At 33.4% G+C, this 19,263-nt stretch overlaps 2 protein-coding genes across 2 annotated transcripts; one reads left to right on the top strand and one right to left on the bottom strand.

Annotated features, from left to right (window-relative positions):
• Window positions 1-831: 831 nt before the first annotated feature.
• Window positions 832-14,558, bottom strand: CaBP1 (Protein disulfide-isomerase A6 homolog CaBP1). The gene is made up of 8 exons (XM_076136460.1): window positions 14,395-14,558; window positions 14,110-14,303; window positions 12,955-13,179; window positions 9,600-9,752; window positions 8,480-8,689; window positions 3,634-3,788; window positions 2,114-2,272; window positions 832-1,891 (listed from the first exon to the last, which is right to left on the bottom strand). Exons 1-8 carry the CDS (start codon window positions 14,414-14,416, stop codon window positions 1,735-1,737), a joined length of 1,275 nt encoding a protein of 424 aa, XP_075992575.1. The 5' UTR covers window positions 14,417-14,558; the 3' UTR covers window positions 832-1,734.
• A 711-nt stretch (window positions 14,559-15,269) lies between these two features.
• On the top strand, window positions 15,270-19,151 carry LOC142987580 (deoxynucleoside kinase-like). The gene is made up of 5 exons (XM_076136447.1): window positions 15,270-15,440; window positions 15,596-15,774; window positions 16,362-16,614; window positions 17,719-17,873; window positions 18,273-19,151. Exons 1-5 carry the CDS (start codon window positions 15,401-15,403, stop codon window positions 18,450-18,452), a joined length of 807 nt encoding a protein of 268 aa, XP_075992562.1. The 5' UTR covers window positions 15,270-15,400; the 3' UTR covers window positions 18,453-19,151.
• The last annotated feature ends 112 nt before the right edge of the window (window positions 19,152-19,263 follow it).

Here is a 19,263-nt window from a genome sequence, read left to right as displayed (position 1 = left end):
GTGAACTAGCGCTCAGTTGCGTATGTTGTTTTAATTATGTAATAAAGTATTTAATATCATCGTCCACCGCGGAACACAGATTATAGAACGGATATCTTTTATTTTTCCTGCATCTAGATTTACATAATTTAGGTAATACTAACCCGTAATACACACCGGCGTGGGATTCATAATTTTTGACGTATTTTTACGAACCTTGGTATGGTACCTACATAAATTTTTGGCGATTACTCTAATCTAGGGTGTTTTTCAAAATCGTACATAGTCCATTGAAAAATTACTTTTACTGTTGCGTTTTTCACCGTTTTCTCCCGGCCGCCATCCACCCCACAAACTTAAACTTATTAACCTTCTACTGACCCCCTACAAATTCAAAAATATATAATTGCATCCTCTGTAAATCGCAAGGAAAGACCTAAAAATTATAAATTTCAATGGACTAACATTAAATCTTCGTAACTTTATGGTCCAGTTCCACATAAACCTCTTTGACTGGTTGCTGTGTCTATGACTCATTCGTATTCTTTTGGAGAAAATGGTTTCGGGTATTTCCAACTTAATTTCCTGTGTTTGTATTTTTATGTTAACTTTTGTTTTGAGGGGATCGCCACAACTATTAGATTGTTTGTAAATATACTTAACTTTAACACAATGACCTCACTAGTTAAGTAGAAAGTTACACAGCTTTCTTTTGAAGAATAATGATTTATTGTGTCATTAGCATTGGGTATTATTGTAAATATATCACAAGAATTAGTCAGATGATAGCGATAATATATCCACGAAGTCGAAAGCCGAAAATCTAGGGTTTAAAACAGAAAAACAAACAAGTGTTCTTATTAAAAATTTATTACCGATCATAAAATTATCCAAATTCGCTCTCCACATCAGTAAATGCGTAACAAAATTAAATACATATTGGAAGAATGATAGATGACTCTAATGTACACTTCAATTATTATCTAATTGCATTACGTTTATCTAGACGACAATAATTACTATGCCATCTCTCTCTAAACATATCATTAAGCCCATATTTGATAGAAAATAAAGCATTTGTGCATAAACAATCACAATTATGTAATTATTATGACCTCTAAATTGACAGACTTTTTAGAATGAATAAAAAGAGACACTTTTTTAATTTGCTGTATTTTAGAGCAAATAAAACTAAATTTGATGATTCAAAATTATGTTATCAGTCCTTTAAACTCTAGCTAAAACAGTAATAAAACTAAACATTGTGATATTCATGTTAAAATTGTCATTATATAAAAATAATTTAACTAGACCTAGTATGCTGTGTAAATAATCAGTTTGAAATGACGCAAACATTAATGAGCTTACCATATGGAATCACTGAGCAAAATAAATACCATCATAAATAAAACTGGCCAAAATAGACCATTGAATGTGAAGATAAAAATAAAACAAAATTATTCCGAGTACATCTTGTATGTCAACTCATAATGTTGAAATGTTCATACCCTATACTTACGCTAAACATTAAAATCGTTTTAATATTGGGTTAAGTTGCATAGCTTGTACAAATCTTACATCGATAAGCACTTAATTGAGAGCTGGAAGGTGGAGCCCTGAACGTCTAAAGTCAGGTAAACGCTTCCTTACATATACTCAGGTATTCTGATATGGTTATTAAGTAAAAAATCAGGAATATTGAGGCGTAGTTGCCTCGTAACACACAGTTCATCACAAATAAAGTTCTTGTTTCACTTATAACTCGTCCTTCTCGAGGTCTACGTCTGAGAGGTCGATGTCCTCTTCTGGGGGCAGTTCACCGTCCTTTCCGTCCCAGGGGTCAGTGCTGACCACCTTGGGCATCTCCGCGCCTCGTACTGGAGCAGTCTGGCCACGACCGAAGGACAGATCCCTAGAATAATTAAATTTATTAGTTGTCTGTTCATTGGCAATATGAATTTTCCTCATATGAAGAGACTAGTCTGATCTGGATAAGTGTCTTTTGCTTTGAATATTTAAACTACACCTTTCATTTTGTCTTTACCCTGGTCTATCCTTATGTTTTAAACAAACTTCGTTTATCAAAGAGCAAATAAATAATCACAATATGACGTTACTAAGGTTCTAGACTTACCTAAGGAATTCGTTGATACCAGTCTCTGAGAATGATCCCCTGAGTGTGGAGAACTTAAGTTTCTTGGCGTTCACGACAGCCATGGCTGGGTAGCCGAAGCCGCCCAGTTCCAGCGCCTCCTCCAAGGCCGTCTGGGCACCAGCTTCCGCCCACACCCATCTAGTGAAAAATAATAAGAGTATTAGGCATTTAGCTTATACAGCTATGAGCTAAGATATCTTAACATGTTACGAGCTTATACAGCAAAGTTTTCTTAACAAGTTACGAGGTATTGTTATTTTGCTTTCATTTTCTTTTTCGTGGTTAAAGAAAAGCTTTATTTCAAACAGATATCTCCAAAACATCTTACAATAAACATCACACATTAGGATAAAATTAACTAACAAGTAAGTGATAGTAAAGTCCTTTTAGGCGTAAATTTTTATATAAGGACAACATATTAAAGCTTCAATTGTGCCCAATAAGATGACATAGGTTTTTACCTGCGCAATAGAAATTGGAGCACTTTAGTCGTCAGTATAGGCTGTAAAATTGTATTAAATAGAAGGTATTTCCCTAAGATAATCCCGTCTGCAATGATGTTTGTGCGTTATTCAGAGAACGAAACAACGTCATTAAGATTCATTGCAATAAGGCAACATACTTTAATAATTAGTGTTATTTACTTCGAGTGTTTTCCAAACCGCAAGACAATAATAACTGAATAATTGTGTGCTAATTTGAAAAGGGCAAATGTCTTGCTTTAGTCATGTGAGATGTGCCCTTTTCGAAATTGTATGTTAGATTAATTTCTGTCTGTTATGGATTGACGACAGGCTAGCTGTCTCAAATGTACAACGAACTAATAATCTACGAAACTTTGCGGTTACCAAAATAAATCTATACTAATATTATAAAGCTGAAGAGTTTGTTTGTTTTTTTGAACGCGCTAAACTCGGGAACTACTGGTGCGAATTTAAGCATTATTTTACTGCTGGATAGCCTATTTATTAAGGAAGGCTATATATATGTCATCACGCTACGATCAATAGGAGCAGAGTACCAGTGAAAAATGTTACAAAGACGGGGAAAATTATGACCCATTTTCTTTTACGTGACGCAGCGACGTTGCGCGATTCAGCTAGTGGTTACTATTGATTGCCTAGTGTGGTTAATGTATTTGTATTGTTAGAATGGTATTACGCAAGAAATAATAGTACACAGATACACTCATTTATCTCCGCTACTGAAAGAACAGGCGGAGGATTGACGACTTTCCACACTCTTCGAGGTACGGAGGTGTATGACTTCAACTTCCTAACATCGGGCAATCACTTAAAATTTCTTGATCGAAAACGTCAGGAATATATTTTGGTCTTACACTACAGTCTTAATTCGAAACGGACCTGGGCGCTGCAATCAAATACATTCCCTACCACACCAAGACTTTGATCTGACCCGAGATTCGAACCGGGGAACTCGGCGCTACAGCCGCACGTCTGATACAATAATAGTATATTAGATATAGTAATATTACATACCCCCACATCTTGCTCTTGTACTTGTCCCCGAGTCTGGCGAGGATGGCGAGGTAGTCGTTGCGGCACGCGGCGCCACAGTCCAGGATGTGCGGCAACACCGACACCACGCACAGAGGCTTCTCCGCACACGCCTTCATCGACTCCTCGTTCACCACCTACAAGATAATATATATTGTTAGAATGGCGTCATTTTGATAATGCAGGGTTTTCTTAACTAGCTAGGAAAACAGTTAACAAGAGCTAAACACGGTTAATTTCTACGTTTACGTTCTACGTTTTACAAATATCATTATTATTTGATCTATGTAGGGTAAAATATTTGCTTTCTTGGTCAGTGCATATATTATGTTATGTGCTACCTGGTCTCCGCAAAAAACCAGAGTGCTCGTACCTATTAGTCGTTCGTTTTGAAATTTTTTAAGGTATTTATTAGTATTCGGAATGTTCACTAAAACAAATAGGTAGTTCTTGTTTTATGAAACATTCTTCTGTGTTTAGTTTAGTTATCATCGCTAGGGGATTGCAATCCGGTCCGGCGGATCCGGCGTGTTTCTAGACCTACCAGATCCGGCACTGAAGCAACGGATCCGGTGCCGGATCCGATAAACCTCAAAGTCGCGAAAATATAATCCATAATATCATATGTTAAGGCAGAAAGAGCCTTTTCAGCCACGGGTCATATTTGTAGTTCCATCAGAAGCAGATTAGGGGATAGAACTATGAATATTATGTTATCCTAGATCTTTTTTTCAGACCCAAAAATGATTGTTTTACTGATTCAAGTACTTGAACTTTACACTGCACTGCAGCAAATAAATGCATTTTCTTTGAATGACTAAAGTTGATTTTATAAGCACATATAAGACATTTCTAATGATTTCTTTGATTGTTAAGTCTGTTAAACTAATTATTATGTTATTGATTGTTGTCAATATTTAAACTGATTGTTTTGTTATTTAAAGTAGCTTCATATTTTCGATAAGTAAAATCCAAAAAATATAAAGTTACTAGCGGACCCGACAGACGTTGTCCTGTCTACACGTCAAAAAAACATTGCCCAGCGGACAAAATTGTGAATCTAAACCATTCTCAGATCCCCTTGAACACACACAAAAAATTTCATCAAAATCGGTCCAGTCGTTTCAGAGAAGTTCAGTGAAATACACACTTACAGAAGAATTATATATATAAAGATTATTGCTCTAGTCTAGTAGGTAGTAAGTACTTACAGATAATTACATTAATAACTAAGACAGATAATTTAATTATATGGAATATGTAGTTTTATCTCAATTTCATTCGGTGAAAACTAAATAGTAATTCATACTAAAATGTTATAATTAAAGATGATATTATTCTTCATGATAAAATGTTTTATATCTATCTATTATTTTTTAAATCAAAGTACATTTACCCTCAAACACATTTGCCCATACCTCCCATTCATAAAAAATGGCGAATTATGTATAAGCACTAAGCAGTCTCTAATCTAATCTAATCTCATCTAATCCGGCCGGATCCGGTCGGATCTGGCCGTATTGGCGTCTATCCGGTAAAATCCGGCCGGATTGAAAATGATACCGGATTGCAAACCCTAATCATCGCATATAAGATGGGCAAGATTAATCACTTTATTATCGTTATAAAATAAACCGCTTATTGTGTGACCGACATTTCCGGATTTACATATCGTCGGGGATAGTGCATTAGATAATACCGCGTATCTGCATTTGATCTAATTCTGCACGAGGAAGTCTTTAAAATAAATATTTTAAGGACAATTGTAACGGAAAAATTATGGAAAATATACATAAAACATATCTATTATCTATCTCTAGTAACAATAAAACAATAGCCCATTGAAATAAATAAATAAATTTAACCCATTTATGTCCCACTGCTGGGCAAGGGTCTCCTCCCGTAATGAGGGAGGGGTTAGGCCTTGAGTCCACCACGCTGGCCGAGTGCGGGTTGGGGACTTTGCATGCCCTCAATAAATGTTTTAAACAAATTTTTAGGCATGCAAGGTTTCCTCACGATGTTTTCCTTCACCGTTGGAGCATGTGATAATTATTTCTAATACACACATAACTTCGAAAAGTCATTGGTGTGTTGCCTCGGGTTTGAACCTGCGACCACTTGCGTGGGAGGTGTCAACTTATACCACTCGGCTATCACCATTGAAATAACGATATTAAAAGGTTTTAACTTCATCATGTACAGTTTGATCGAAATGCAGATACGCGGTATTATCCAATGCTAGATACGCGGCTTTGCACTATCCCCGACGATATACCTTAGCGTTTCGTATCATGTTATTTTAGATATAAATTGTTTTTAAAAATATATAAGTGTTTTTTCTCTAATTCATTGTATAATACTATCCAATTCATTTTCTGTATTATCAGAATCATAACAAATAGTAATCAAAGGCCCAGTTACGTGTTTATTTCAAAATACGAGTAGTAACAAGTTACACGCGGTGCTGTGCGAAATTTTACGACTTATTGCAAATAGTGCAACACACTCCAATGGAAGCGTTTTTATACACAATTGAAAATACGTTCACGGTAAAGGGCATTTTAATTTTACTTTATACAAGTGCAATATTTTTCGTGGTAATAAAAATTACCTATTCACCATGTATTGATCTGAAAGACAGAGTTTTTTTAAGAAAATAATTACTTTATAATACGTATATGTACATACGAGTGCACTCAATTAAACGTAGTAATATTAACAAATTAAATGAGGTTGAAGTTAGCTACAGTTAAAACACTTTTTAGGGAGTTTAGGAAAGCACGATTAATCTTAATTTTAATTACCAATAATGTGTGTGTCAAAAATAAAATGGCTACCGCCGAACAGACTACCGTCAGCCAAGCCTGTTGGTTATTAAAGTTCCCAATTCTTGCATATATGGCTCTTTACTAAATTGTTGGACATATGCTCTAAAAGTCTCAAAAACTAAGTGTGTTGACTTTCTAACAATATTTCCCATAACATTTATAGCCTGTAATAACAACGATACAATTTACTCACACGGTATTGCGAGTACGAATAATAAACATAGAATCATTTGTAGGTAAGTCTTTGGTGGATATAGTCAAGAAATTAGTGTTAAACAGTTGCCACAAAATGGGCAGAGATGGAAGCTTGACTTGGAAAAAATGGGTAGTTTAATCAGACATTTATTTACTGCTGGTTTGACCTCTTTTTAATAAGTATCGAGGAATTTATTAGATGATATTTTGACAAGATTTTTCATACATTTCCTATGTCAGATGTGCTATCAAACATTCTAACTATAAGCTGTGAAACTATTCTCACAATCTAGTCTTAGTTTATTTTTGAACTAAGATTCTGATCATAATTATTTCCCTATCACATTTATTTGTTTGTGCTTCAGATAAATAGTTGACAGTAATCCATAAATGATCAATAAATTGTTGATAACCGGATAATCTTGTGCTGTATCGCGTAAAACCCATGTGGAAGTCGGTAAACCGATTAGCCAGAAGATTGTTTTGATTACTGAGAATACGTTAATATTATCGTGACATTATATTATATACAGTTATTAAGATTATCGTCACGCCTACTGTTATCGGAATTAGATCGAAGTAATTCGGCAGTCTTGCACGACAGTCGTAGGCTCGCCCATTCATAAAGAAATAGTTTGTGTGAACACAGGTAAGTTTTTGCCTGTCTTTTCTTAGATTCTGTTTGTTCAACATTCAAATTTTATGTTAAAAATCAGGCTATAGGATGGCTTACGTATTTTTATTGTTTTGATATACTGTTATAAATCAGGTCATTTTTCGATTCGAGAAAATTATTGGCCAAATACTTGTTGGCCAAATATTATTCGAGACAGCTGTTCACAAAATATAAATAATAATAGTGTGCAAACGTAGTAAATAAAGAAAATACTAGTTTCCCGAAATATTATTAAAGACAGCTGTTAAATATAAATAGTGATTAGTGTACAATCTAGTAAATAAATATATAATTTAAATACACATAAAAATTAGATTAATTTGTACAATGAGGCATTCGTTGCGGCAATTAATTATTTGCATTTCACAAAACAAATGTTTCATTAAACAAGTGTTAAGGAAAGTGTCTTGTCATATAGAATAAACTACAGTACAGTTCCGCTAAGTGCTTGTTTGCTGTGATTTTATCAGAAATTGACCAGATTTTTATAACCAGATTGATATCAATATGACAATTGATCATTTCCGCCGCTAACTATCGAAATGTAAGCATCTGGATAATACACGCATGATTTTATCAATGCTTTTAACGCAAGTGTAATGTATGCAAGATCTAATCGACGGTAGATTGCACAGATACATATTGTTGTACAACAAAAGTCAATAATATTTATCGAATATAGATAAATGTGTTTGCTTACCACATAGCGGTTTACTTAGAACTTTGTTAAACAAAGTTAGTGAACCGCGTTTTAAAGGACTGACGGATTTCGAAGTGTATTAAAATTTCTGTATTTATTTGTCCACGTTTTGCTTCTAATAATTTGGTGAAGTTTGTTGTAATTTTAAAGAGGTTTTTTTTAACAGTGATCTTATGTTTTTGTTAATACGTTTTTTAATTGTGTTTATATTATTTATAGTGCCACTATTTTGTTTAGTCTAGTGTTTAAAATAGTATGTAATGAACATTTTTATATCCTCAATAAGTTGTGGCCGGGACTTCGTCCGCGCAGTTTGTGACTTACGACGGAATTTTGGTACAAACTTTCATCCCTTTTATCCACTTGTAGATTAACCTTATCTTGTATGCAGATTCATCAATTACAAAATTGTTATATTTCTCTTACCTGTATAATCTCAGGCGCGGGCACATTCTCGGCCAGTTTATCAAGGGCCCAAGCGACAATATCGCTTGAAGTTCTTCCGCCGTTGTAGTCTTCGACAGAGTCACTGGTCTTCTTGCCGGACGCGAACATCTTGATGGTGGGGTAGCCTTGCACTTGGTAACGGGATGCCATGACTTGGTGCACGGTCGCGTCTAATGCTCCTAGTTTCACCTGAAATGTTTAAAGTTTTATTAAGTGAGTGTGTTTTGTGAGTTGCTGTGTCTGTCTGCATGTTTGTTGTTTTTACCGACTTTAAAAAGAAGGACTTATGTTCAAATTATTGGTATTTTTTTTCTGTCTTGGTTATACAAACAAAGTGACGTCTTTGGCAATCTTGTTTTAAGTTAAACAGTATTCCATCTAGCAACTATAAGAAAAATAAGTCGACCTTTCCTTTATTTTTCATTTTTGTGTTGGAAAACTGTTTTGTCGATAATTTAAAAACTTTTTCTCTCCAATCGCACATGACAAGGTATCTAATCTTAGTGGTCATGATTGTCATAACTAACATTACTTTACATTTCTAAAATCAATATCTAATTAGTTATCAAACGTAATTGCAACGTAAACGTAGTACGGAGCAAGGAGTCGACGTGTTATCATAAGTGCGACCAAGTAGTTCACTGATAACGTGTAGCATGAAATTAATACGATGCGGTGGTACCCATTTTATACTGCACCGTGTTATTGCTCTAATTCATGTTTTGTTAAACAATTATACGATATCGATAGTACTATTCGTGAAAATTAATATTAATGTAAAAAAATGTATGATATGATATCTTTATCCACCGTGGTTTATTCAGAAAACAATGCTTGGCTCGCTACAAACGTATTCGGGTCGGCATTAGTCGGCCTAACCGAAGTAGCAAAACCGAATATGTATAGATAGGAAATGTTCGGGAAAAATGCCGCTTAACATCGCCGCGCATGTTTAAACATTGTGACAATTGGACCCAAAGGACCCGATTTTTTGTCCTATTAATATTGCCAAACCGAACATGCCGACTAGAATACGTCGTATAAAATTTCTCAGTCGCATTGTGGCGACTATTTTTCTCAATATCTTTGGTATACTAACCTTTCCTTTAAGTTCAGAGGCAGCCTTAGCCCAGTGAGGCTCCAAGTTCTTGCAGTGTCCGCACCACGGCGCGTAGAACTCAACCAACCACAGATCATCGCTGTCGAGTACCAACTCCTTGAAGTTGCTGTCTGTCAATGTGATGACGTCAGACTGAAAAGAAGAAAAAAAAGTTTAATTAAAGAACCATTTAAAATAAAGTATGTTTACTGGCAGCTAGAGGTGATGGCCTTTAGCATTTGGTTTTTTATTTCTGTAAAGAGTATTTTGTTGTTGCAGCCAACTGGTCGAACAGAATAATATGTTTTTTAATGTTTGTGTCTCTTCTGACTAATGAACCTTTTGGAAAGACTAAAAAAAAACTGTCTCAGGGATTTTAATATAAAATGTATACTGTATTTAAATTTAATACTAAACGCAAAGTCCCAGTTCTATTACAAACAACTATGTATAGTTTCTTTGTTTTAAATATGTACCTGTTCGTTAATTTGGCAGTTGACTTAAGTAGGTCTTTATTCAGTAATACGCAATACTTTAAATTCTCTTCCGTAAATGTACAAAAATAGCATTTGGATGGCAGCCATTTTTGTCGAGACATATCGAAATACTTTGTGTAAAAACAACATCGAATTGATATTTGAAATAGCGTTCATTGTTCTGGCGAGTGTTCTAATTTATAAGAATATCCTATTCCCTATTTCTATTGTTAGGGAACAGGTTATAACTAATAACTATAAATTACAGTTCTATCTACACAGTGCAATTTGAAAATAGAAAGTTCTCCTGCCTTATTTATACCTAGTACTTCCCGAGCGATTTGATAGACTTTGTCTGAGAATTAAAAATTTTTAATCTCGAAAACATGTAAATATGCTGGTAAAATTGAAGTTGCCAGCAATTTACAAAGCTTTGAATTCTGTTAATTACAAATTACAACGTATCTTCTTCGACTAATTAAACAAACATCTTCAGTTACTACCCACAGATAAGGACAAACTAAACCGTACATCAATCATCATGGCGCGAAATCGTAAAAGGAGGTCAGTAAGATCGACTGACATGTCCCAGTGGAGAATATTCTAGAGTGAGAGGAAGCGTGGGAGTAGGCGACACTCGAAGAAAAAATAGATTTCCTCCCACACTATTTAATGGCGAAGATTTCTATTTAAATGTTATGTTATGACTGTCTCAATAAAACTATTAATGAATGCAACGCTTTTAAATCAACAAAAAATACTGTAGTTTTCTCATTACTTTTTGCTGTTATTTATATGTGATCTTCTAAAATCTCGCCTTGGATATTTGGAGTTTATTATAGGAGTGTATTTTACAGGTACCTATCACGAATAAAATAAATGCGACCGGCACTCGAATGACACCACACCAAATCCTAATATGGAAGATAACAAAGATCTTCGAACTTTTGGACATATGAGTTGCCATGCAACCAGTTAGGAATATATTAGAGAATTTTACTTTTATAACTAAATATTTCTCAGAGAGCAGGTACTAAATAATGTCTTAGGTGATTAAGGTTGAATGATTTCGGTTACGGCATCCGAAAATAGATAATTTGTTGATACAACAAACAAGCTCCGAGCGTTGACGATAACGAGTCAACGACCCACGGTACATTACACCTTATGGAAAATAATATATTATGTATTTGCATAAATCTACATTACAAGGGAACTGGGTAATTTTACTTTCTTTAGTAAAAAGATTTTTTTTTTATAAATTGCATCGAATATTTCCGTTTGATCATCATAGTAAAATATGTATGCTGCTGTAATAAATCTGAAAGATATTTTTATGTTTTGTTTGAACCTCTATAGTTACATCTATTAAAATACTATTTTAGTGTATACCTATTGAAACTTGAAAATATAAATAAAATTTAAAAAATATTACCGTATTTTATTTACACATTAAATGCCCTATTCTCGTGCATTTCATGGTTTTACGATAATCATCTAGGTATGAACGATTGCTTAGTTAATTTTAATTAAGTTTCAAGAATGTGTCCAAGTATTGTAAATATCACTGTATCGTATGGAAAGATAAATTATGGCATGTGTAATTGATGCCTATTATTATCTTAATTCAAGGAACTTGCTAAGATAAAATTGTATTAACAAAAGTTTTATACTATGAAGGTGTGCCTCGTACAGGAATATTTATCGACAAAATACGAGAGTTTATGAGCGATGTACCGCGTGTGATGAAAGTAAAATCAACTGTCAATGTATGATGTAGAAACTCTTTGTTCTCGAAGATTCTTCGCGAATTCTTTCACATGGATTTGCGAATAACAAGTGTAAGCATATACTCGTGTTTAATTAAAAAATAAAATGTTATGTCAATGTTTATCATACCTAGTTAAAGTACAAATTAAAAACTGAGCAATTTTACAATTAAAAAATATAATTTTAATCTCAAAAAATGTAAACACCACAGTTACGTAACTAAGTCTACTTTTAAGCTCTTTTCACTATATTTTTTGGTACATTCTTTTGAACAATGTGACTGGGAAGATGTTTTATTAGAACAGACTTCACAAGTCTAGGACGGCCTACTTCTTTTAGTTTTTGACGGAACAACTGTAACTGCAGTTGATTAAACCTTGCTAAGTTAATTTTATTATTAGTCGTTGGTTTTTTCGTAGTAGTCTTTTTGGGGGTTTGCTTAGTGATGGGTTTCTTTTGAATGGTAATAGCCTTTCTTAATGGTTTTACAGTTTTGCGTGTGGTAGCACTGGCAACACGAGGCGTTGGTTTCCATGGTATTCTGTGACCATATACCATCGTGTTTTGCTGCTATTAAAAACTGCATGTTTAGTAACTCTTTTATAAACTGGTTGTTAATGTAGTGTTAGTCACGTTATAATAGTGATGAAATATAAATATATAGAGTATTATTTGTTTTATTTATATAAGAATTGTTAAATTTTGTTATATTTATTAGAGCTAGTTTAATATTTTTAAGATTACCTTATTATTAGTTAATAGAAGAGTATAAGTGTATGCTTGTTTTGCTTTGTCATTGTAGTTATGCTATTTTATGTAATACCAATAAAAACGTAAGGGTTAATGCTGCCAAGTTTATTATTTGTTGAACCATACCCCATAGCAATAATAATAATATAATAAGTTGCAATATAAATTAATAAATATAAAATACAGAAATTAATATATTTCCAAAATCCATAAACATCCCAAAGTTAGATAAAAAAATTTGAATCATTACAAAATTAGTAATCATACCTATGCTTCTTTTTATGCGGTATGAAATCATTGAGTAAATCGTTAAGTTTATTCAAATGACGGAGTTTCTCCGATTTAGATTTTGATTTTACCTTGTCTGATGAAGAACCACTAGGTTTCTTTCCGAGAGCATCATAGGCCTTCTCCTTGGCTGCTTTGAGGGCAGCATCGATGAATGCCTCAGCATTCCTCTGGCCTTGGTAAGGACTGTGTTTCTTGCCCGTGAAGATCTTGATGGTGGGGAATCCTGAGACTCCATATGTGTGTGCAAAGCTCTTGTGCTGGTCAGCGTCTACAGCTCCTACTTTTGCTATACCCTAGAAAGAATAGAGGTGATATGTTTATCATGTTATTAGTGGGTTTCTACCCACTGATTGCTATCAATGTAATACAAATGATAAAGAGCATTATACTTTTAAATTATCTAATTCCTGTAATTAATTTTAATGCCTCATGTCAAGTAACAATTGTCTGCTTTAGCTTAGATTTAATTACGACTAGGGCATGCAGTATTCGCTTGATATTACTATTCGAATAATTCAAATACTAAATTCGGCACTATTCGAATAATTCGAATTTTACGAATACTTTAAAGAACTATTGAAAAATTATTTAAAAATAAACAACTTAAAACTGTTTTGTTAGATATTTATTAAGAGTAATACTTAGCTAAAGCACGAATAAAAGAAATAAACAATGAAAAAGTTACAAACAAAACAAATTCAAAATAAATAAAACAATTCACTTTCGTGTGTTTAAATAGTAAGAGCGCATAAAACTTAGTGCGTCTAATGTACTGTCGTTAAATGAGCGGCCAGTTATTCAACTGCTATTGGTCCGTACAAATAGCCGAAATCGGATACACGCATTTTTTTATCGACAGTTTTGTTTATGTTCGGATACAACAGTCTTTATAACACATAATCAAGTATTCGTTTTATTCGAAATATTCGAATAGTCATTCCAAAATTATTCGAATAGTAAAATGGACGAATATCCGAATAAAACGGATATTCGGATATCCGAATTGCATGCCCTAATTACGACACATTATAGGATTATTAAAATGTTGTTGATGGAAGTAAAATAATTACAGATTTTGGCCAAACTCTGGTATTAGCAACACGATGCGATCATGTTGTAATTGAAGTTTCTAGAAAATAATTTATCCTAGATTTGAAATAAAATAGGATGGACGGGACAAGAACTAACCAAACAAATTAATTAGTATGAAGGAAATGACTAACCTTAAGTGCTCTAGCAGCCTTCTTGTATTCAGGAACTAAGTTTTTACAGTGACCGCACCACGGCGCGAAGAACTCCACAATCCAGACCTCTTCAGAATTTGTGACTAGTCTATCAAAATTGCTGGGCGTTAGGTCCACCACGTCCGAGGACGAGTCGTACAGGGCGTATGTCCCCGCGACACATAGTAAAATACCTTGAAAAAATAAAATAATTCAAATGCCGGCACTTCATAAAACCTACGTAACAAATTGATTTCGCAGATTAATTATGTTATTAAAACATACCTATGATGTGCGTTTGTAACATTGTATACGATTTAACGCTATTTAATTTAGAAATGATTAAAAACACCAGCTATCTAATGAGATCGCACACGAGTTATCGGCCAAACAATGATCGGAAATTCGGAATAAACACGTCAATGCTTTTTGGCAACCGAAGAAAGACACGATATTGTCAATGGATTTCGTGGACCTGTATCATTGGCCAATTTATTTTTACCGCCATGGATTTTAGATTTTATTTTTATTGGCAATCTTGTCGATAAATAAATAAATAACTCGTCTTTATGGCTGATTTTCTAATGGATTTTGTATAGGTATTCAATTATATAGGTACCTACAAAGCTAAAGGTAAACAGCCATTAACAGGTATTAAGAGCGAGAAGTAGTCAGTAGTGGGTACATTGCTGTATTTCATACACTAAATTCCTATTGAAATATAAAGAAAAAGGTCAGGGAATTTAAAATTTATTTAGATTATACTGTATTTTCAATTATTAATGTATAAACAAGTAGAAAGATATTAATTAGATCGCGGCAACAAATATCTGCCAGGAGATTTTACTCAAACAGTTACGATAACAAATTATTTTTTAATTTTAGCCGCCTCGTATTGTTTATGGTATATCGATGCATGTTAGTGACGCACACAGTACAGATATTTTAGTCGACTGCGACATCGATATCAATTACAACAAATATTAATTCTCTTGTACAATTTTGTTTTCAACTTATTTTACATGTATTTATCTGCTGAGATTTTTTTATATAATATCAAAAATGTTTATCATAATCCATAGCATTAAATTATTTCCGAATTAGTGCAAATTCGAGGAGGATGTGAGGTTGTTACTATCGTCATAGGAAAAAAATAAGCTGAGAAAATAAGCGTACCATTGACAATTTGACAAATTAAAAAATATTTTAGTCTTCGAAATGCGAAAGAGAGCTTTATTCATTAGATGCCTTAAATATTACTGAATATAATTTAATTAAATGTATTGTTACAATGAATAGATTGCTTATTGGGAGACGAATAAATGTTAAAGGTACTTGTATTTACTAAATTCATACTTGACAGGTTATGTTCGCGCGTATTGTTTACTATTTTTGGGACGTTTGGGCGGGAAACTACCGAAAGCAGTCGACGATAACGCATTTCGGTGTGTGATTGACCCCTTCGAACTATTCAATTTGTTTTCAGTCGCGAGGTATTTTCACAAAATGAACACTAACAGCGTTAAGCCGTTCACTGTTTTCGTCGAGGGTAATATTGGAAGCGGAAAGACGACATTTCTGGAACATTTTCGTCAATTTGAGGATATCACTTTGCTGACAGAGCCTGTGGAAGAGTGGAGGAACTTGAAAGGATGGAATTTATTGGTATGGCTTAGTTTTGTTATTAATTTTACCTTCATGAGTTATTGAGGTCAGCTGTTAAATTTGTCATTGCTCAATATTTACTATGATTGCTTGGCATTTGTTCGTGTTAATATAACTGAAGTAGGTGTAATTAGAGATAGTTTAGCCTCTTGAGTTACAGAATTACAGCTTAAAAATCGATTTGACCCTGAATATTTCGGCTTCACCCCTTGCACACCCACATGTTATGATTATGAGTCACATGTATGTCACTTAGACAAGCTACATAGATCTAGGTAGCATTTGTTGATATAACTTTGTTTTGGTATATCAATAATTATGTTGAAAACTAGACTGATTTTGCCTGCTACATTTTCCAATGATCAAAATGCTGAAAAAGCCATGTTTGGTACTCTATATCTACTACCAATATAATGTCTTCAATACTGCAATAAACTATTTTTAGAACTAACTGCAAACATGCACTTGACTCAATCAAACTGCACTTCAGTTGATCATCAAGTGGTTAATACAATGTGAATAACTGACCTTAAAAGCTGTTAGCACAATCATGCATCATCTAGAACATTCTATTTGTTCATTTACAGGACTTGATGTATAAAGACCCAGCCAAGTGGGCGATGACATTCCAATCATATGTGGCCTTGACAATGTTAGATATGCACCAAAGACCTTGCCCTACACCAGTGAAGCTGATGGAAAGATCTCTGTTCAGTGCAAGATACTGTTTTGTAGAGCATATGAATAGAAGTGGGACTCTACACCCAGCACAGTTTGCAGTCCTTGATGAGTGGTTCCATTTCATTCAAAACCAGATCAAAATTGATGCAGACCTCATTGGTTAGTATACTTATTGATTTATATACTACTAGATTTTGCTTGCGATTATGTCTACATTTAAATATTTCTTGGAGTAAGAAGACATATGAGTGAAATCCAGGTTATACACTAGTGGTTTACCAAATTTTGTTGGAATTTTTCCAGTAGCTTTTCCTGAAAGAATAACAAACATAGATTCATCATCCCTTTGTAATTACAAACTTTTGCATTAATAATATTAGTAGGACTTCATAGGTTTATATTGCTATAAAATGTATTGTTTATTGTTTAAATTGTGTTAAGGAAGTTCAGTTGCAAAATACTGATATGAGTTTTGAGAATTAATTTGTTCTAATGCTGAGGTGGTATGATTAAAATGTTTCAACATGTTCTTGATCATACATGTTCTTTGTAACAAGATTACTTTGTTTATATTCACTGAATCACAATCATGCCTATATCAAGTAGTTATCTTAGCTATTTGCAATCTTTGATAACATTCTATTATGTATAGATAAGAATAAATAGGTCATTATTACAGCTACATTATGTATGTACTTTTTACTGTAAAGTGTCTTATTTTCTACTGTAAAGATGGTATTGATGTAATTAAATGAACAATTTTAAATATTAGGTTCATTTGTTGTTCTTAGTTATACACACATACTACTACAATGGAAATAGGTTATATTGTACTTCACTACTCCTGAAAATCATAATTACATAGTACTTAATAGTACACATATTATATACAATGTTTAAATACTGTATTCTTACTCTTAATGAATTATTGATTAGATAAAACATGCCTAAACTGCTGCTCTAGAAGCCGAATGAGATAAAGATATAAATAAGAATTAGGTTATTGGAGTATGTTTTTTCAACTAGTAGTTGGTCTTCATGTCAACTAGAAGTAATGTTCTTATTAGCCAATTTATTGTAGTAAAGGCCCCTTATATAGTTTTTAATTTTAATTGCTCACTGAGGAATGAAAGGTATATACCTTAAAATTTAACACAACTGCTTTTTTAAATAACATAATTTAAAATTGTAATCACAATGGTTTGATTTACAGGTCCATAAATATTCAATTTAAGTAAATTTTTACACATTTAATCATTTCAGTGTACCTCAAGACTACCCCGTCCATAGTGCACGAGAGGATTAAAAAGAGAGCCCGATCTGAGGAGCAGTGTGTGCCACTGTCATACATTGAGGAGTTACACAAATTACATGAAGACTGGCTTATTAATAGACAACATGCTGAATGTCCAGCCCCTGTAAGTTGAAGGAATTAACACTATGTATTCTTACATACATACATAAATAAAATCAGGCCTTCTTTCCATAGGGGAAGGGATAACTATGTATTTATACTGTAAAAAAATCTATACCTTTTTGGGTGTGACTTCTGAAAGGCACAGCACAGAGTATTGAGTTTTAATATGGTTTGCTTTTTATCAGACCTGTAGTTATTTTGAATATGAGTGCTGTAGATGTTATATGACTAGTAGGTACACACTGACTATCCTACATTGTCCGTAAGGCACATCATATATTATAAATATCATCTTTCTAAATTAGAAGATGTGTCTAGAATGTTAAAATTCTACCTCACTCTAGGTACATTACTCTTTTTGGCCCCATTAAAAATCTAATCTTCACTGTTTTTGTTTCAGGTTTTAGTATTAGATGCTGACTTAGATCTGTCTCAAATAACAGAAGAATACAAGCGGAGTGAACACCAAATATTGAGGAAGGCAGTAGATGTGGTGATGAGATCACCCATCAAGCTGAGCCCAAAGAAACCCATCACCACCTCACCTATATCTATTGTACCTCAAAGGAGAATATTATAATATTAGTTTAAGTCACTTTATTTTGTAAAAATGGTCAAAGATTTAAATTCCCGTTTCTTTCATAAGCCAAACTTTTCTTAAGATTGGTGAAAGATTTTTCACCATTTAATTATTATGCAAATAAACTTATCTAGTTATAGAAGAATTTAACCAGATCCAGTGATCCAATATATAATTCTAAATGAAAAAGCTGTGTAGTTGTTTGGTGGAAGCAACTGAGTAAAAAAAATATTAGTTTGTTAGTATGTAGTAGTTAAAAAAAACTGATAAGAACCTGGGCAGCTCACCGCCATGCCTGGCGAGATGCCTTTATATTATGTATTGCAGGCGCGTTGATCTTAGAACTTAAATCTTTGACGCAAATAGATATATTCCTTGAGACTTGTCCTTTATGTTTGACTTGTAAGTATTTTAGTTGATAAGATTATGAATGGCCTGATCACAAATATCGAATATAGTGTAATGATATGAATTATAATTATGCCCTTCTAAATATTTCTTCCATGGTAAATTTAGTATTTTTCTTAAAGAGATGGGATTGCTTGATGTCCCAGTGAAACAGATTGTACCATATTTTATATGACTACTACATATGTGCATTTACTTTCTGAATGTACCTTCTTTTGTGTATGTATGGTATCAATTAGTTTATAATTTATTTGCCTTTAATTTTATGTAATATATTATGTTCAATCAATACTGACGGTTGTTTTACACATAATTCCCCCCTTCCCTTATGGAATGATAGTTTTCTGTGCCTAAGCTATCTGACTTGCTAATGTTGCTGATTATATCTTTATCCAAAGCTTCG

Source organism: Anticarsia gemmatalis, chromosome 1, assembly GCF_050436995.1.
Source record: "Anticarsia gemmatalis isolate Benzon Research Colony breed Stoneville strain chromosome 1, ilAntGemm2 primary, whole genome shotgun sequence".
NCBI lineage: Eukaryota > Metazoa > Arthropoda > Insecta > Lepidoptera > Erebidae > Anticarsia > Anticarsia gemmatalis.
Note: the sequence above shows the minus strand (reverse complement) of the source record. Positions and strands in the feature narration are given on the sequence as shown.